Source organism: Atractosteus spatula, chromosome 1 (assembly GCF_055471065.1).
Source record: "Atractosteus spatula isolate fAtrSpa1 chromosome 1, fAtrSpa1.hap1, whole genome shotgun sequence".
In the NCBI taxonomy this organism is placed as follows: Eukaryota; Metazoa; Chordata; class Actinopteri; order Semionotiformes; family Lepisosteidae; genus Atractosteus; species Atractosteus spatula.
Window position 1 is genome coordinate 60014100 of NC_142706.1, and position 19846 is coordinate 60033945.

The 19846-nt window shown below is 51.2% G+C and overlaps 2 protein-coding genes across 3 annotated transcripts; both read right to left on the bottom strand.

The window, feature by feature from the left end:
* Window positions 1-2042: 2042 nt before the first annotated feature.
* On the bottom strand, window positions 2043-6436 carry tsfm (Ts translation elongation factor, mitochondrial). The gene is made up of 6 exons (XM_088910646.1): window positions 6340-6436; window positions 4800-4952; window positions 3962-4090; window positions 3262-3384; window positions 2641-2725; window positions 2043-2547 (listed from the first exon to the last, which is right to left on the bottom strand). Exons 1-6 carry the CDS (start codon window positions 6385-6387, stop codon window positions 2165-2167), a joined length of 921 nt encoding a protein of 306 aa, XP_088766772.1. The 5' UTR covers window positions 6388-6436; the 3' UTR covers window positions 2043-2164.
* A 3924-nt stretch (window positions 6437-10360) lies between these two features.
* LOC148841416 (uncharacterized) lies at window positions 10361-19846 on the bottom strand. 2 transcript variants are annotated; one of them, XR_016090809.1, is made up of 8 exons: window positions 19719-19846; window positions 18355-18454; window positions 17263-17331; window positions 16021-16131; window positions 14812-14941; window positions 14219-14310; window positions 12322-13696; window positions 10361-10702 (listed from the first exon to the last, which is right to left on the bottom strand). XR_016090809.1 is itself a non-coding variant. In XM_088910510.1 (7 exons), the coding sequence occupies exons 1-7, from the start codon at window positions 19755-19757 to the stop codon at window positions 13662-13664; spliced, it is 576 nt and encodes a 191-aa protein (XP_088766636.1). In that variant the 5' UTR covers window positions 19758-19846; the 3' UTR covers window positions 10361-13661. The 2 variants fall into 2 exon arrangements, 1 of the variants encoding a protein (XP_088766636.1); XM_088910510.1 differs by having other exon boundaries at window positions 10361-13696.

Sequence of the window (19846 nt, forward strand, 5' to 3'; positions counted from 1 at the left end):
CACCCCTGACAATTTAAGCTGCAAACGTCTCTCTTTAAGGTAGGCAGGACTATTGCAATGCTTTTCTACAAATAGTTCATTGAACGTGCTTTGGCATACTGTCATGTGGGTTGCGCAACATCAGTAGCGTTAATCATAACAGGTTGGGAATGTTAGATAAGCATCAAAATCACTGGGGCAAATCAGATCAACCTAAATATGCTCCACAAACGGAGGGCTATAAAGAAGTTCAAGAGCATTATGGTGTCCGTGTGTGTCGCACCCCACCCATTGTGAATTCACACGACACCCATCTGGGAGACGCCTCAGGACTCCAGAAATCTTCCATCCCCTTTGCAATCCCACTCTCGAACAGTGCAAAATAACTCTCATCTCCATAAACACTGCTCTACTGTATTCTTGGGTGTTGACATTTGTCTGTTTTTTTGGACTGTGCTGTAAAACAAATGACCCCCAGGGTGTAATCAAGTTTGAATTCAATGGAATGTGGTTACCATTGCTGCCTTCCAGCCCTGGGGCCCTTTCTGGAGTGCTGTCTGTGTGGAGTTTGTACGCGCTCCCCAAATTCTCATAGGTTTCCTCCCACAGTCTGAAGACCTGCTGGTACATTATTCGGCTTCTGGGAAAACTGGCCCTGGTGTGAGCATGTGCGTCTGTGTGGGATGGACTGGTATCCCGTCCATGGGGTAGCCTGCCTTGCGCCCGTTGCTTGCTGGGACAGGCTCCGGCTCACCCGTGACCCTGTAGGGCACAGTTATAAAATCGATGGATGGATGGAATGGCATGGAATTGAACTGAAACACTAGGAGCTCTGCTGGGCACCGACAGCAGTGACCTGCTGGACGACGAAGACTGTTCTCTCTCTCGTTTGCATTTCCCAGAAGGCACTCAGAGAGACCGGGAGCAGGGAGATACACAGGGCAGGTATGGCAGCAGTGATAACGCACCTACACAATGGCATCTTTCTGTTCTGCACACCCAGCCCCTCCACTGCACAGTGTGCAAAGTCAACTTCATGTGTGAAAATGAAAGGCAGGCAGAACAGTATCACATAAAGGCATCGCCTATTACAGTCTTATTACTGTAGGAATCTGATGGTTCACCTTCAGTACACTGTCCTTGTTTTGCATAGTAAAAGCAGGCAGACAAATGCTCGTCTTTCACAATGCAGACCGATGTCTTTAACCAGTGGCAGCTCAGAATGGGATCTAGATGGTTCAATAAAATGTTTTGTTTTTCAGACCTGCTGTCTGTCCCTCTGTCTGTACTGACCCAGAGCCGGGCAGCAAGGCTCTGTCCACTTGCGGTCAGGTAATAGTAAAAGGTGGCGAGCCCACATGCCTTCTTTATTGGGTGTAGACAGTTCAAAGTAGCCAATCAAAGTGCTTGTCATAGGGAGGTGGGAGAAGACCCATGTGGACACAGGGAGAACATGCAAACTCCACACAGACAGGCTCCTCAAGCTGCAATCGAACCCAAGCCCCCCAGGGCTGCGAGGCAGCAGTGCTAAGCACACCTGCCAGTGCACATTAGTAAAGATAGTGTAGTAAAATAATCACTTAACCTCCTGGTGCTGCTGTGGTCCAACATCTCTGAGTTGCACCGGGTCTGGGTTTAACCTGCAGAGCAAATTCTGCTGGAAACAGGGAAACCCTTTCTCAGATCGCAGCACAGAGATGTGGTGCAGGTTAAGGGGACCCTAAATATTTAAGAATTAAGGTTGTCTTTTTTCCCCAAAAGTTTACCGAGGTTTCTCTTAGGCCCTTTTTTCATTTTGTGCTATCCACCACCATATTTGCGCTCACGTCGCACAGAAAACCCACAGCACCTCTCACTCACACACACACCAGCACAACTCCTGAGAGGTTCCCCACAAACACAGCTCACTGAACACATGTCTTCTTACGCCAGAATCCAGTCTTTCCATGGGCAGATGGGGCCTCAGTTAGGCATGGGAACCCCAGAACCCCACTCCTCCGAGATGCCAGAGGTCAGCAAGGCCCAAGCCCCGCAGAGACAACAGGCACTTTGCTCTTTATTCAGAAGTTATTTCAGAGGAATGACAGTCGTCTTTATTTCAGTGATTCAGTTACAAAGGGTCTGGCAGTCACTTTTACCCACCAGTTGAGGGCTTTATCCCTCAGGGCGCCCAGCAGGGGGCGCTCTAGGGCTTAGCCTCCCCGCACTCGAAGCGGACGAAGTCCAGGACGTGGGCGCCGTTCTCCTGCAGGTACTGGCCCACGGTGCGGTCCGGCTGGGACAGCAAGCTCTGCGCCAGCAGCCGCGTCTCGGTGTCCCCCCCGCCGGGCAGGTCCTCGGGCGTGCCCAGCGTCTCCGGCGCCTCGCCCACCACGTGCTGCGCCAGCCGCCGCCCCAGCTCCGCCCCGCCTCCGCGGCACGCCACCAGCGCCCCGTACCGGCCCAGCCGGGCACCCCCTTCCGCCGCGGGCCCGGGCGGCGAGCCGTGGACGTACGAGCCGATGTGGCAGTCGGAGGGCACCGCCATGATCACCGCCCGCTGCAGCGCGATGTTCTCGCCCAGCCTGCCTGGGAGGAGACCACACAGAGGGCGCGGCCCGGTCACCAGGGCGAGCCGGACCGCAGGGGAGCGGCCTGCCCGATCGCACGCCCGCCTCTTACCTACAGCCAGAGCCAACTCGTCCGAGAGGGGGGCACCGCCGGACCCCGCTTTCAGCAGGGACAGCTCCTCGGCTCCCAGGAGGCTCTGAGAGAGGTGGACAGCGGGACACAGTCAGCAGTAGGACACCAGCAAGCCACACAAACCCTGGGCAGGCCTGATGGGACAGCGTCAGTGCACCGAGCAAGCTGCAGAAGAGACGTCACCCCCCTCGAATCCGACACCGTGCAGAATTCTCTCGCGGCACGGAGCCCGGTCATTGGTACTGCACAGCTCGCCAGTGTCCAGTGAGCGGCGCCCTGTGGCTTCGAGTCTGTGACCAACTGTGATCGAATCCCAGAATTCCCAAATTCCCCCCGTAGCCCTGTGCACTCAGAAAGAGAGATTTCTAGCACCAGGAACCCCCATACAGCCGCACACAGAGAGAACGAGCCACACGCCGTCCACTCGTATCTCAAACACCGGGCCGCACGACGGGCGATACAGAAATCCACCGGAATTTCACTCGGGACCGAATTGCCCGCCTGGCGCACACCGGCTACAGCCGCAGTGGCCATGATGGTTTCTCGGCGAGGTCCCCTTCACCACCTCCCCATCCCCCCCACCTCCGAGGGGGTGCACACCTTGGTGTAGCCAGATCCGCTCCCCGCTGTGCTCTGGTGATGCCCCATGGTGGCCAGAGCCACTCTGTGCACCAGCTGCTGGAATGTCTCGTTTCGGGCGACGAAATCCGTCTCGCAGTTCACCTGAGATGAGAACGAGAGGCAGCAGGTCAGCAAGGAGAGGCGGCAGGCCATTATCAGGAGGCAGCCAGTCAGCTCCTTCAAATGTGCTCGATCCAAGTTTCTGATCCAGTTTCTTGGAAAGATCTATGGAAATCTAATTCAACAATACGACAACGCAGCTTCTTCCTAAATGTATTTCCTCCTAATTTCCACCTGGGTGGTTTTCAGTAAGCAAATACCAATTTTTTTGTTTTTTAATAAAACATTTCCACTAAACATCTTGGTACCGTGGTACTGGATCACATACATACGAACACCACACTGTCTCTCCTGACGTGCAAGAACGTCTTAAAACAGGGATCAGCTGATAATTATGGCCAGTCCTCTCATCAGTGTTACCTGAGAATAATCACCGCTCGCCCTCCAGTGGTGAATACACTACTGCCTGCTCTCCTGCAGGGGTGACCCTGCTCCTCGTCCCACCTCCACCAGGGGGTGACTGCTGCCTGCTCTCCTGCAGGGGTGACCCTGCCCCTTGTCCTACCTCCACTAGGGGGCGACTACTGTCCTGCAGGGGGGACCCTGCCCCTTGTCCTACCTCCACCATGACGGCGGTGCGGTCGCCCAGCAGCTGCCCGATCAGACCCTGCGAGGTGCGGCGACCCTGTAGCTTGTTGGCCTTGCTCCAGCCCTCCTTCTGTGCCTGTTCATGGAGCCAGCTCTCTGCCTGCACACACAGGGCCGGGTGAGGGAGGTTCACACACACAGGCAGCAATGCATTTGGCTAAGCACAACTTATCATTGCGCAGGTTCTACTAGAAGAGTCACTCAGTCAGATTGTCCATGCTTGCGAAATCTTTCTATCTGATGAAGAAATCCTTCAAATCCATTCTTGATAAGCGTAGATTCCGCCTCTGCTTTAACAAAAATCAGAGATTTGGGGGTGGCTGAGCACACAGCACGCACAGAGCTGGGCACCTAGACTAAGAACAAACCTCATTTTCAGGACCAGAGGTGACTACTTTAGAAACAGTTCAGGTGTGCAGCTGCATCAGCATGCATGGCTGCAAAGGAACAAGTAATAAGGTTTATTCCATGCTGAAAAGAGAAGAAAGAAAACACAACATTTCACAGACAAAACGTTGTGTTTTCTTCCTGCTCTTTTCAACATGGAATAAACCGATTACTTGTTCCTTTAGAAATACTTGTGAAGCAGACATGCTGAATGGTCTGTCTTTATTCTGTCTGCAATGTATTCAAACACGAACATCAGGGGTGCTGATCTGTGAAGGGGGACTGCCTGTGTTACAGTCCACGTCAGGATCAGCTCAATTTGGTTGGGTACAACAGCGAGACCTGCTGTGATCTGGTGTCAGTCAGTGGTTTCCCCTGGACAGGTGTTTTGCTGCAGGAGAGAGACCAGCCTCCACAGTTACCTGCGCAAAGTCGCCATCGAACTTTTCCAGAGCCTTCTTGCAGTTGACGAAGGAGTATCCGGTCACCTTGCGCAGTTTGACCAGCAGAGCCTTTTCCGTGGCCAGCAAGGGACAGCCCGAGTGGACAGACTGGACCGGCTGAGCCAAACAGACCTGGAGAACAGGTGCCCTTTAAGTGTGAGGATTCCAAACCCACTCAACCAAGACCATTCAACCTGTATCCCTTCCAATCTACCCTACTGCAGTGCTGATAATACCAGCTTATTAATTGCTATATTAATCCTGCAAATAATAATAATAATTGCTTACACTTGTATAGCGCTTTTCTGGACACTCCACTCAAAGTGCTGTACAGGTAATGGGGACTCCCCTCCACCACCACCAATGTGCAGCCCCACCTGGATGATGTGACAGCAGCCATAGTGCACCAGTACGCTCACCACACATCAGCTCATAGTGGGGGGGAGAACAGAGCGATGAAGCCAGTTCAGAGATGGGGATTTTTAGGAGGCCATGATTGGTAAAGGGAAATTTGCCCAGGATTCTGGGGTTACACCCCTACTTATTTCAGGAGACAACCTGGAAGGACAAAGGACAGCGCCTTTTTACAGTGCAGAGATTGCAGGGTGAGCGCCTCCTGCTGGCCTCTATTCCAGCAGCAACTTTAGTTTTTCCCAGAGGTCTCCTATCCAGGTATGGACCAGGCTCACAACTGCTGAGCTTCAGTGCTAATCAATGTCATAAATAAAAGTGCAACAATTAGCAGACCAATTAACTTGTTTCTTTGGTCCGTCCTGAGTGTGAACCACACACCTCTTAAAGAGTACAGCTTCCACAACTTCAGCACACAGATTTTACTCAGCTCTAGCTAGTTGACGGTACATTTACAAATATTTTCTCAAACAGAAAACTTACATCAGTTCGCCAGTGAGTAGGAACTCAGCTGAAAACAAGCAGACACGGTGTTTCTCCAGGACTAGAGCTGGGATACACTGGTCTAGTTTATACAAAACTAGACCACGGAACTAGTTTTGTATAACCTAGACTACGGAATCACTGTCGAGACACTGCAATGGCAGCATTTGCTCTAGATAACCAATACTGAAGACTTTTACTCACGGACTATTTTAAATTGTATTATTTTGTACGTATTTGATAAGATAACCTTGTTTTACTGTAAGCTGCCTTAGAATAATTGCTTCCCTGAGTATAGCAATACATTCGTTCATTTGCTATCACTACTCCTAGCTTTGAGAATCAGTCTGCTCTGTGATCCAGGAATGCAGTAATCGTAACTACCTTTGCCAAGCTTTATAATCGACAGTCACCCTTTTAAAAGTCCAAGCTATCCACACGGACTGGTAGTATACTTTCTCAGCATTTTCCCACGCTTAATATCTGACGAACTTCCAGCAGAATGCTGTTGCTTCTGCAGACACATAACTGTACAACATTCACGAGCTGTTACCAGAATTCACATAGAACTGTAATGCTGCGTAAGTGCGTGGGTCCGTTTCCATTTCTCACCCAAACAATTTACCTTTCTCAGATCCGATCTGACCGCTTTCAGCACAGAACACACAGACATGACCGGCTCCACGTTTGATAACCCGCACGTCAGGGCGAACGGAGTGTTATTGAAGAACAGCACGCTGTCTACGGCGAGCGAGCAGGGTTAAAAAGCCTAACACCGACCACTCCGCGGAAGCCATAGATACATAAAATACTAGATAAGCCCTGGAACGTCTGTGGCGGTACGTACCTGGACAGCCATTTTACCTGGGGGTACCGATAGTGTATATAACTCCTCAGTATCCCCCGAACAAAAGGAGCTTAACACCTTGACAAGGCAGCGCAGCACGATGACATCGTTTGAGCTGCTGTATTTCTTGCTTCAGTGGAGTCCTGGGTTTGACTGCAGGCTGGGGTGTTTGTCTCAGTGGAGCTTGCCTGATCTCCCTGCGACCGTGTGGGTGCTGCAGTTGTCTATGAAAGCGGTTAATTCAGCCTGACTGCCTGGTGCCTCGTTGCCGGTGTCATCAGGTGAAGCAACTTCAAATTCCCCCCTGCTGTCTGGAGTAACTCTGCCACGGTTGCGACCGGAGAATAGCTTTTTTTTTCCAGCGAAGATTCCGATTTTTTTTATTCCAGCTTTCATTTGTTCAATTATTGGAAAAAAAACTTGCTTTTATATACGTGTAATAATTGCTCGTTTCTGTATAGTGCACTATTTGACGGGTAACACAGTTGTGAGCAATTGTTTCAATGCCGCCTGTGAAAGCTTTAATCGGAGACTGTGAATTTACATTACATGCAGCGAATAGATCAAAAGGACGTTTTTCATGATTACCAACAGATGCACAGGAGCTCCAAACCACACCCTGGTTTTAAAGATCCGGTCTCCTTTCTGACATCACACCATGACAACTTCGTGACATCATGACATCATCATAAGAGGGTTCAATAAGATGTAGTAGCATTTTTATCCAAAAGATAGAAACGATTTAAAACCTTGATGCACAACGCAGAAGAATGTTTTTTATTTTGTACGCTGGAGTTTGCCTGCAACAAAAACTATCAGACAGATTTATAGAGTTTTCGTCAACAAGCAGACAACTAAATATTGTGTTCCTTATTTTTCAAGATTTTATTTTTAGAACATACATAGCCAATTCATTTCGCAGTCGGAAAATGTTCTAGTTCTGTTTATTAGAATATTCTGTGTTCAAACTGGCGAAAACTGCTCGGTAAATCTGAGTTAAGCTCGATAAGTGGTGTTTTGATCCCCCTAGTGGAGGACTGTCATTACTGCAGCCCTGGCTGTAGCGATTCGCAGCCTTGTTGCAATTGGTATGAATTACCCCCTGCTAGGTAGTGCGTTTCAGGACTCTAGTTCGGGTGTACCTGCTGAAATACAACCAACTACCCTTAAGCAGAAGAAGAAACACTGACATCATCTGCCTGATAGTGTCAAACCCACCTGCTTCTGTTCATTGTCAATTGATCACCTACTTAGAGCTGTTTAGTCAGAAATAAGGGAGCTAAATTCTTAACTGGCAAGATGAGGAAAGACTGTGCAGAAAGTGTTAAGAGTTGAGTGTCCTGGAATATTGCCCTGGATCTGGCCCATGATCCCCTGCTCTCAAGATGGGGGCTGCAGGGATCGCATTCTGGAGCCCCTGACACCTTGTGAGTAGGTGAGTGTAGTGAATAGTGAATAGTGTGCTGAATACTGGGCCACAACTTGAGCCTGACCCCCCCCCCCCGGCCGCACCAGGAAACTCCTAGGCAGCAGATCAGCAGCCCAGGAGCGTGCATTTCAGCGGTGTTGTTGACTCTCAGTCCCCTCTGAGCTCCCGTGATGTAGAGACGCCCCCTGGCACAGAGTCCTGCACAGTTCCTAAAGCACTCCGTTCCTCAGAGTATCCCAGCGCACAGTCACTCCGGTGCCTCTTCCTCTCCTCCTGCCCCAGTGTTTGGGAATATCACAGGAGGGATTGCCCTTTAAGGCTCCAAAAGGAACTCTCCATCACACAAGCAAATGATTCAGTATCCTGTGCTGGAACTGTGCCCTTGTGAGTCAGGCGTCCCTTCGTGTTCCTGGTCTCCTCCGTGACCCTCTGCTGCACATTCCCTGCCTCAGCTTTCTTGTGACCAGAGTCCGACACTGCCACACAATCCACTTGCTCGCAGAGACCCAGGAGCTTCCAGATGGAGGAACCTACTGCTAGCAAATCAGTCATACTTCTCTCACTAATAAAACTAACCCCACAAAAAAAAGAAAACTTCTTTCAAGTCGAGAGTCGAGTTGATTGTCACCTGCACAAGTGCAATGAAATGCTCCTATACCAAGACATCAAGGAAACACCAAAAGCCCAGAACAGCGGCAGCAACAACAAGTTAAATAACACACATCTTAGAGAGAAAAAAAACGTCAGTGTGAGCCAGTGGTAGGGGAAGAGCTCAGTAATCTGACATCTTGAGGGAAGAAGCTGTCTCTGAGTCTAGACGTTCGTACCTTTATGCTCCTATAGCGCTGCCCAGAGGGAAGGAGGGAGAAAAGTGAGGAGCCAGGATGACTGGTGTCCTTAGCGATACTTCCAGCCTTCCCGAGGCAGCGAGTTGTAAAAGTGTCTGAAGCAGAGGGGAGCTGTACCCCAGTGATGGACTGGGCTGACCTGACCACCCCCTGTAACGCCTTCCAGTCAGAAGACAAGCTGCTGCCAAACCACACTGCAATCCCACACGTGAGCACACTCTCAATAGAGCTCCTTTAATCTTCTCAGAGCTATAACCATTATAGATACTGGGACTGCAGGCTGGCTGCTGATGGAACAGCACTGGAGTCCTATAATAACCCCTGCATCATCTAAAGTCACCACAGGTCTCTCTCTCTCTCGCTCTCTCTCTGGGATGTGGTATGTACAACTGTGCCCATTACATCAGATCTTTTCCTGTTTCTAATGAGGCGCTTGAGCCAGGTGTGTCCAATGTGCACTCCCAGGGCTGGGCCTGGCTCGCTCCAGCCTGGGCAGTCCAGTCGTATGATTAAGTGCGGACCTCTAGTAATTCTACCCACGTTCTGAGGTGTTTGACAGGTAACCTTTGATGACAGAGTACAGCTATTAACAGATTCAAAACACTGCAGACATCTAAGAAACTGATTAGGTTCATCTGCTGCTCAGGTTGGAACAAGGGCCCCTGGACATGAGGACTCCACTAGAAAGAGAGATGGGGTGCCACATTTGGGAGAAAAGGCTCCAGTTCAGTTCCAACCTCTGGTCCCGAAATCCGGAAATCTCTAGAGGCGCCCCAGAAGAAAAGACCCCGAGTTGTGCCAGACCCTCCCTTTTCCATCTGAACTCTCTTTCCCAGTCAACGCTACACTGCGTCACGGAAAGAATCTTACATCTCGCGCTCCAGGGTCGGGAGTGCGAATTCCTGCATCTTCCTTGTAACTTCTGCTTCGGAGAGGTCTGGGACTAGAGCTTTTTCCCCACGCTGCCAGGATTCCCAAACCCTGCCCTTAGCTTCCCGGATAGAATGGGAGACCTCATTGTGGCATTTAACATCACAGTATATACAGTGGCCTGCAGGGTCCTGTGTTCAATCCCTGGGGTGCTGTCTGTGTGGAGTTTGTCTGTTCTTCCCGTGTTCTTGTGGGTGTCTTCCACAGTCTAAAGACATGCTGGCAGGTTAATTGGCTTCTGGGAAGACTGTCCCTGGAGTGTGTGTGTGTGTGTGTGTGTGTGTGTGTGTGTGTGTGTGTGTATCTGCCCTGTGATGGACTGGTGTCCTGTCCAGGGTGTACCCTGCCTCATGCCTGTTGCTTGCTGGGATAAAGTGCAAAGAAAAAGAAGGAATGGACGTACACTCCAGCCTAATCAGGCCACTGGTGAGGCACTGAAGCCCCAGTGAAACAGGTCCAGTATGTCTCCCTCACCCTGACTGGGACAGCATCAAACCATTCCCTTCGTCACTCAAGCTCCGACAGAGCCAGACGTTCACCCTGATCCAACAGCAGGAAAGCAAGCAGGGATTTCAAAGAAAACCCGGACACGTTTACATTTCTAACAAAGCACTGTTTATTGAAGATCCTGAGAACGCCAGAGCCACAGAGACAGAGAATGCCGGCTCAGCTGTTTGCATTGAAGACCCAACATCAGTAACAGTGGGAGAAAGGAGGAGGCAGCTGGAATGACGTTCCCTGCAACTCCAGTTGGATCGTCTTGGCTGCGGCCGCCTCACTGCCCCATTCACAGTTAAAAGCAAAGAAACGGCCACTGTACCCAGGCTGGGTCAAATCATTTCACAGTCATTTCCCCCCACGCAGGGTGCAGCACACATCTTCACCATTCTCCTGAGTTACACTCTGTCCAGCCTCAATGGGAACTTCACAGGTTCTTGTGAAAAGCAATAATACTGAAATTTAATTTATATCATTATAAATAATTCCTAATTAGCATAAATAAAAATAATATCTGGTGACATGCATTTATATAAGTAGTGCAGACAAAATGAATGCGTGGTCACCTGCATTATCAACAGCATCACTGCATTCAGCCCCACTATTGAAACAGAGCTCGGGCGGAACTAAAACCAGGAGACAGTAGTCTCTCCAGGAATGGAGTCTGACCCTTGTGATGCCAGACAGACAAGGCAGCAATTCCAGCTTCAAGCACGCTTCTGCGAAACTCACCCCCCTGCAAACAGCTGTAGGGCCGAGTTGGAGCTTTAAGGCAGGAAGTTTCCTTTAAGTGGCGCTGCTGTCAAGCTCCCTCTACCGTACACGCCTTGTAACTGCAAGCACGGGCCAAATCACTCTGGCAGTCACGTGAGCCAAACGACCTGGTCTGGTTTGCGAGTTTATTTTTTTTTAAAAATAGGCTCTATTCCTCATTCTAGTCCAAATGCTTCATAAATCGTCTAACATAGATTAACATGTTCGCCCCGAGTTAACAAGGGCTGCTCCTTCCGAACAAAGAATTTGAAATTCACTTAGGCAGTGAGTACGTTCCGTAAACGAAAAAAATAAAGACTTCATTAATATAATGCAGGAGTATGCGTTTGTCAACGACTCTCTTTGTCACTGCGAAGGTCAGTCTCATGGCTCTGCAGTAGTGGGAGATTTGGGACAGGTTGGTTAAAGATAACCAACACCTCACGGCGCTAGAAATGTTGGGACGGTGCTTAATCGACCGGTCTGTTTTAATTGGCAGGGGAAAATCTCTCGTTAGAAATGACAGATCGGCAGTCCCCGAGTAAGCAGCTTCGATCCTGACAACTGTTTTAAATGTCCTACTGCATCTCCGCCTTTCTTCCAATCCAACACATGATTAATTTAATCCTCAAGTGCGACAAGAGAAGCTAGACAGCGGGATTGGACGATCTAGGTATGCTATGATATGATTAAAACAAAAAAAAAAACGTTTAAAAAAAGTTTCCCTAACAATTAACGAACATCAACTTCAAAAACCTCACCTGTCCCAAAAGTCTCATAGCATCAACCCTAAGACTGACATAGCTACCCACCTGAACTACTTATATTGCTTATAATATTACTTATACTTATTATATTGGTCTTATATCGCCCCTACCCTCCCCCCCCCCGTTAGCAAAAACACAGAAGCAGAAGGAAACCTACGCATCACAGTGTTGTCGAATAGATCGACGGCGTCTATCTCGCAGACAGACCAGCACTACGCTGAATGTCCACAAGGTGGCAGTCTCACAGCTGTACTACTGCACAAATCCGGCCAAGTAACTCTGGGCATCTGAGAATGCGGCCCTCCGATAAGGAAACTAACGCAGTGTTTCTCAACCTTTCCCTTCCCACTCCGCGCTGACAGCAGTCCCCGGCCCACGGCCCACGGCCCACGGCCCACTCCCCTCACACGCACCACGTCATCGGCCAGAGCACATTCGTACGGGAGAAATGGAATTGAGATCCGACTTGGTGTGATCACAAAATCTGGCGAGTGGCCCAGTTGTTAAATGAAGAGGACAGATTGTTTACACATACAGAATGTTTGGAGAAATGTCAGATTCCCATCTCTCCCCGGGAATGTGCTGTAGTCCTTGATGCTGAGAAAGGGGTGAGGCTGTTTGGAGGTAGTCTCGGCCTTTCTCGGATCATTTATTTTTGGATGGAGTAGATATAAAAGACAAAAAATACAATAATAATTATATGAGGAACAGGTGCAATTTTCAGTTTATACATATGTGAATTCCTCTGGTTGTGAAGAGTCTATTTCTATATCTATTTTAATATGCTGTCAACTTTTTTTTGTTATTTCTGGTGTTTAAATAACAAAATATTTTAAAAAAGAGAAATGGCTTTTAGTTCCGTGTTCATCGGAGTTTCTTTCAACATTAGCCCGGGAGGGGGCGCAGTTCTGGATCACTTACTTCTGCCTCCGCACGCATACATGCTCCCCGACTGCAGGCGCTGTCTAGCGCCCCTCTCTCCGCGACATTTTCATACTTGATCGTCCCTCTGACCTTGCTGGTCTGAGATCGGTGTTGTCCCATTACCCTCCTCAGCACGTACGCTGCGTCCCTTCCTACCCATCGGCCCGTTTCGGCAATAGCGTCTGTGCTCATCCCTGTCCGTCTGAGCTCGCGAACAGAAACAACACGCTCATAGCAGGGTTCTCCCAGGAGCCAACGAACCCACCCACAGACAAACGCCGTTTTTTTCCCTTTCCCTTCTTTTCAGCACGGAATAAACCTTTACTTTCCCTGTTGCGACATACGAACATGCGAACTCCACGCAGATGGAGCTCCCGGGAATTGAACTGGGGGCCACAGCGCGGCGGGATGGCGCTGCTAGCCGCTGCGCCACCTATAACTCAATATATCGAAGTTATTTGTTGTCTATTCTTCTGCTATGCGACTTTTCCAAAATTTCGCGGTGCGCCCGGAATGTGTGAAGGCGTGCTGGTTGAGAAACACTGCATTAGGGCCGCTCTAGAAGAGCGAGCGAGGTACTTCGGGAAGCAGAAAAGTGCCAGGCTAGTTTTAGTTCACGATTTAGTCCCCCAAGTCCTCCGACTCGTCTGTTGACGCCTTGCGTCAGGGCGGTTCAATTCCTCTTCCCAACATGGAGAGCGGACAAGATTTTTAAAACCACGGGCGCGCGTTTCCCCTCGCGCAGCGGCGCGGTCGGCAGGTCTCGCGCGGCGGAGAAGGACGTCACGAGACGGCTGCAAAGCGAAGTGGGGGGGAAACGCCGCGCGACTCGGCTCCTGGCGTCACAGTCTCGCACTCCGGCCGTCGGGTCGGGCCCCCCCCCCCTCTCTCTCTTCCTCGCTCGCCAGGCCGCTCAGCTGCCCCGCGTCACTTCGCCGGGTCGCCTGCGCTTCACAGCTCCACCGACCCCGCGACCTTCTCAAAGCCTGCGGAGAGAAGCGGGGAGCCGGTCACCAGCCCGAAATCTCACGCGTGGAATTCCTGAACACCTGCAGAGAGCCACACCACTCATCAGTACATCAAGAACGCTACTTAGCAAAATCCCTGCTGGACCAGCTTAATGCTGCTGTCGGTTTACACACGTCTCCATCCATCCATCTTCTCCTCTGTTTCACACAGTTCAGGGGAGCTGGAGCCTATCCCAGCAAGCAACGGGCACAAGGCGGGATACACCCTGGACAGGACTCCTGTCCATCACAGGGCACACACACTCACACCAGGGTCAGTTTTCCCACGATGCCAATGAACCCAACAGTGTGTGTGGCCTGTGGGAGGAAACCCATGCACATCTGGGGAGAACATGCAAGCTCCACACAGACAGCACCCAGGAACTGGACCCAGGGCGCCAGTGCTGACCGCTGTGCCACCCTACGACAGCGATGCAGAAACTGCTTCCATGCATGTGAGGCACGTTCCTCGCAGACTCCTGCTGAACGATCAGGGCTCACCTGAGGCACAGCGCCAGCGGCGACACCGGACAAGCAGAGCCACACAGACAACACACAGCACCATGGCAACGAGGGCAGCCAGAACAGGCACTCTGCACAGAGAGAGCAAGGAGAAGATCAGGTAAGGAGAAACACACCCTGACAGTGGACGGGCGCAGCTTGGACACAGAAAATGGAGACAGGCAGACCTGGCTGCCCAGAGAGAGTGTGTCTGTGTGACCTGTGCTAGACTGGCATCCTGTCCAGTGCGTCTCTCTGTCTGTCCTGTGCTAGACTGGTGTCCTGTCCAGTGTGTATGTGTGTCCTGTTTTTGACTGATATCCTGTTCAGTGCGTCTGTGTGTGTCCTGTGCTAGACTGGTGTCCTGTCCAATGTGCTTGTGTGTCCTGTGTTGGACTGGCGTCCTGTCCAGAGAAGATCCTGTCTCACTCGCTGAACCTGCCAGATTAGGCTCTGACTCACTACAGGAGAAATCGACTCTTGAAAAAAGAAATTCAGAAGAGGAATTCTCCTGTTTATTTTTCATCCGCTGTGGTTTTTAGGTGTCCTGTTAGTGAGGGGGTTGCAATGAGAGTTTAAAGAGATACACTTACATAGTGCCATCATGAAACATGTTTTTCTTCTGGCACTGTACACTGCTGTTACGCATTTTGTGTCCATCCTGGCAGCCGCACAGAGCATCCGAGAAATTGCTGCAAGTTTTGAAGATCACTTGATGGTCCCCTGGGAAGCACAGCCAACCAGAGTGTCAACTGGGCCATCTCCTCCCACAATCAGCTCCTCTCTCCACCTCTCCTATCTTTCCAAATCCAGGCCTGCTGTGATTCATGCTCTACGACTCACTTTTTCCAGAGCAACTGAGCAAACCCAAGAAAGTGGGCAGAGTCAGGAGAGACTGGGCAGTGCAAGCTGCTGGGAGGAGAGAGAGTGGGCGGGGTCAGTAGAGGAGCAAGCTGCTGGGAGGAGAGAGAGTGGGCGGGGTCAGTAGAGGAGCAAGCTGCAGGGAGGAGAGAGAGTGGGCGGGGTCAGTAGAGGAGCAAGCTGCAGGGAGGAGAGAGAGTGGGCGGGGTCAGTAGAGGAGCAAGCTGCTGGGAGGAGAGAGAGTGGGGGGGGTCAGCAGCAGTCCTTGGGAGGGTCCGTGTGTCTGCAGGGTGTCTAGTCCTGGTCCTGGGGTGGTCAGTGTGTCTGCAGGGTGTCTAGTCCTGGTCCTGGGGTGGTCAGTGTGTCTGCAGGGTGTCCAGTCCTGGTCCTGGGGGGAGTCAGTGTGTCTGCAGGGTGTCCAGTCCTGGTCCTGGGGTGGTCAGTGTGTCTGCAGGGTGTCCAGTCCTGGTCCTGGGGGGAGTCAGTGTGTCTGCAGGGTGTCCAGTCCTGGTCCTGGGGTGGTCAGTGTGTCTGCAGGGTGTCCAGTCCTGGTCCTGGGGTGGTCAGTGTGTCTGCAGGGTGTCCAGTCCTGGTCCTGGGGGGAGTCAGTGTGTCTGCAGGGTGTCCAGTCCTGGTCCTGGGGGGGTCAGTGTGTCTGCAGGGTGTCCAGTCCTGGTCCTGGGGGGAGTCAGTGTGTCTGCAGGGTGTCCAGTCCTGGTCCTGGGGGGAGTCAGTGTGTCTGCAGGGTGTCCAGTCCTGGTCCTGGGGGGAGTCAGTGTGTCTGCAGGGTGTCCAGTCCTGGTCCTGATACGCAATTGACACCCTGACCCTCCAGGTCTAGGAGCAGGGGAAAATTAAAATACCCAAGAAAATGGATCCTAGAAAGTATCCAGAGCTATGGTGCACAGTTACAGAATTAACAAGGATCCAACAGCTCTCACCATTTTTCTTCTGGCACTTTCCAGTGTCGTTATGCATTTCGTATCCATCCTGGCAGCCGCACAGAGCATCCGAGAAATAGCTGCAGTTTCTCAGCACCACTTGATGGTCCCCTGGGAAGCACAGACAACCAGAGTGTCAACTGGGCCATCTCCTCCCACAATCAGCTCCTCTCTCCACCTCTCCTATCTTTCCAAATCCAGGCCTGCTGCGATTCATGCTCTACGACTCACTTTTTCCAGAGCAACTGAGCAAACCCAAGAAAGTGGGCAGAGTCAGGAGAGACTGGGCAGTGCAAGCTGCTGGGAGGAGAGAGAGTGGGCGGGGTCAGTAGAGGAGCAAGCTGCAGGGAGGAGAGAGAGTGGGGGGGGTCAGTAGAGGAGCAAGCTGCTGGGAGGAGAGAGAGTGGGTGGAGTCAGTAGAGGAGCAAGCTGCAGGGAGGAGAGAGAGTGGGCGGGGTCAGTAGAGGAGCAAGCTGCAGGGAGGAGAGAGAGTGGGCGGGGTCAGTAGAGGAGCAAGCTGCTGGGAGGAGAGAGAGTGGGCGGGGTCAGTAGAGGAGCAAGCTGCAGGGAGGAGAGAGAGTGGGGGGGGTCAGTAGAGGAGCAAGCTGCTGGGAGGAGAGAGAGTGGGCGGGGTCAGTAGAGGAGCAAGCTGCTGGGAGGAGAGAGAGTAGGCGGGGTCAGTAGAGGAGCAAGCTGCAGGGAGGAGAGAGAGTGGGCGGGGTCAGTAGAGGAGCAAGCTGCAGGGAGGAGAGAGAGTGGGCGGGGTCAGTAGAGGAGCAAGCTGCAGGGAGGAGAGAGAGTGGGCGGGGTCAGAAGAGGAGCAAGCTGCTGGGAGGAGAGAGAGTGGGCGGGGTCAGTAGAGGAGCAAGCTGCAGGGAGGAGAGATAGTGGGCGGGGTCAGTAGAGGAGCAAGCTGCTGGGAGGAGAGAGAGTGGGGGGGGGTCAGTAGAGGAGCAAGCTGCTGGGAGGAGAGAGAGTGGGCGGGGGTCAGTAGAGGAGCAAGCTGCTGGGAGGAGAGAGAGTGGGCGGGGTCAGTAGAGGAGCAAGCTGCTGGGAGGAGAGATAGTGGGCGGGGTCAGTAGAGGAGCAAGCTGCTGGGAGGAGAGAGAGTGGGGGGGGTCAGTAGAGGAGCAAGCTGCTGGGAGGAGAGAGAGTGGGCGGGGTCAGTAGCAGGGCAAGTTGCTGGGAGGATAAGTGGTCGTGGTCAGTAGCAGGTGGGCAGAGGACAGAGAGCAAACTCACCTTCACACTTATTGCAAGACTGGCAGTGAGGTCCATCGTCCATAGTGCAGTTTTTCGTGATGAATAATTCTGTAGAAAGAGGCAGATATATACATATCACATATCAGATAGATACATATCACCACAATCCTGAAACATAGTACAATGTTACATACACAGTACAATAGACAACACCACACAATGTAGACAACAGGAACAATAAATATGTAGTAGTGAGACAAAAAAAACATGGTGGACCATGCAAAAAGTGCATAGTGCAGATGTGTATTGAGGCACTGCAGTTAGCTGTTGAGGATGCATACTGCAGTGGGACAGAAGCTGTTCTTGAGTCTAGCGGTCCGTGCTTTAACAGTGCGGTACTGCTTGCTGGAGCGCAGGGGGAAGAACAGTCTGTGGCCGGAATGGCTGGGATCCTGAAGGATGGATTGGGGTTTATTGCGAAGTGGATGCTCTGAATCTCACCAGTTGATGGTAAATCACATCCTATAATCCTCTGGGCCTTTGCCACAACCCTTTGTAGTGCACCTCTGTCATGCACTGTAGTATTGCTGCACCACACAGTGAGGCCACTAGTGAGGTCCTTAGCTACACACGTCTTTGCACATGATTTATCCCAGATAAGTACTCTCGATCCTCATCCATCCCTCTTCTAACAGTTTCATCTGATTCACAGCAGCAGGGGCGCTGGAGCCTATCCCAGCAAGCAACAGGCACAAGGCAGGGTACACCCCGGATGGGACACCAGTCCATCACAGGACACGCAGATCCACACCAGGACCAGTTTTCGCAGAAGCCAATTATCCTACCAGCATGTCTTTGGACTGTGAGAGAAATCCCCTGTGAAATTGGGGAGAACATGCAAACTCCACCCAGACAGCTGCGAGACAGCAATGCTGAGCACTGCACGGCCCTTGATCCTCACTTTATCAAATAAATAAAGCAAAAAAAAATCTCCAATCCACGACATTACAGTTTTCAGAAAGAATTGATCTTTATTTTAAGTGCTCCAGCTGACTGATTTCGCAGCTGAATCGGAAAGGAGAGATAAGAAAACGAGAGGGGGGCGGGGTATTCTGATGGGATCATGCTCACCAGCGCTGCAGTAGCCGCAACATCGGTCCGGTTGACCCTCTGACACCACCAAGTGTTCGCCGTCTTCGCACACATGGCTGGCCACTCCGTCAGAATACGCCTGCAGGAAACACGAGAGCCAAGCAATTGCACAGACAGCCGGCACGAGCAAGCGCGGAGGACCAGACGTCATTCAGCCAAGAGAACGTGCGCCAGGTCCGGCCGCTCGCACCCCCGCATTCGCTGGGGTCTTCGTGGGCTAGAACCCCGATCCTCACCCCCTGCTCCCGCACAGCCGAGTCCTGCTGGCGTGTCACAGGGGGAACGCGTATTTCAGAGCGTGAACGTCCGAAACTGATCGACTCGAGTCTTCGAGGGCTCGGGGGCAGGAGACCTACAAGACGGGGGAGTGCTTCAGCAGCGGGAAGAGAGGAGCTGCTGTCCGGAAAGGAACATTTTATAACATTTTGGGTTTGTGTCCGTCTCTGGGTAATGGGATGATGCTCTTATGACAGGGAAAAATGGTAAGCCCTCAATTCGCGAGCAAAGTATAATGGATAGTTATAAAATATTCGAATAATCACTCCGAAAATGCAACGGTAAGTCAGCATTTCTTACCGAGTCCACACTGTAACGCTATGATATGGGTTAAACGTTAATGCATAAAGTAAGTTTACGTCTGAGGAATCCCAGGAAAGACTTGGCAGGCATGATCGGAAGTGTTTACGTCACTGATAGCGCGCAACACACACAGTAACCAAGGCAACAGCGAGACTATCCAGCAAAGCACACGGTAACCAGGGCAACAGACCAAAATGTTTGTGCAAATAGTCAGATGTTTCTTCGTCCTTTTGACGTTGCTATATACTATATACTCTCTCTGTATTTAGAGATTAAAGCCTTAGGACAATTGTCGCCTCATTTTCCCAATTAAGAGCCACCTGTCTGAAAGGTAATACAGAGATTACAATTAATCCTCGCGCTCTGTTCAGATTTTTCTGTTGTACACATTTCTAGCAGCTCAATTGTTTAGGTTTATTATGGTTTATTTTAAGGAAAATCCGACGCACACTTTTCTGGAAAAAAAAGTGAATTCCAGCTCAATTTTAACCCGTCTTTTCAGCGGTTGGTCTTTTTTGGAACCGTCGGTTTAAAATCTTAAGAGCACAAGCTCGGGGTCGCCTTCAGACTGAAGAAGCGAGTCTCTCGGTGCCCAGCTATCGAACTTTTCGACAACTTGTCAGCGTTCACTTCAAAAAGTCAAACAAATTATTGGCGATTGTCCGCAAGCACCGAGAAAGCAAACGAAACGAAAGCAGCGGGGTTTTCAGTCTCACGTGAGTTCTCCCGCATTGTCAGCGGTCGCCCGGGTCCGACATACTCACCACGACGAGGAGAAGTACTGTGCTCCAAAGGCGTGCCATTCCGACCGACCTGACACGCTTTACTAACGCACGGAAACGACCCTAGTAATGCCTCCACTCTGCTCCGGGTTTTAAAAACCCCTTGTTCC

Coding starts and splice junctions, on each gene's coding strand:
- tsfm (XM_088910646.1), bottom strand. CDS start 6,387: ATGTCTGTGTGTTCTGTGCTGAAAGCGGTCAGATCGGATCTGAGAAAG. Junction 4,953..6,339: donor TCAGATCGGATCTGAGAAAG/GTAAATTGTTTG, acceptor CCTGTTCTCCAG/GTCTGTTTGGCTCAGCCGGT. Junction 2,548..2,640: donor CGAGTTGGCTCTGGCTGTAG/GTAAGAGGCGGG, acceptor GTCTCCTCCCAG/GCAGGCTGGGCGAGAACATC.
- LOC148841416 (XM_088910510.1), bottom strand. CDS start 19,757: ATGGCACGCCTTTGGAGCACAGTACTTCTCCTCGTCGTG. Junction 18,455..19,718: donor CAGTACTTCTCCTCGTCGTG/GTGAGTATGTCG, acceptor TGTTTCCTGCAG/GCGTATTCTGACGGAGTGGC. Junction 14,942..16,020: donor AAAGTGCCAGAAGAAAAATG/GTGAGAGCTGTT, acceptor TGTGCTTCCCAG/GGGACCATCAAGTGATCTTC.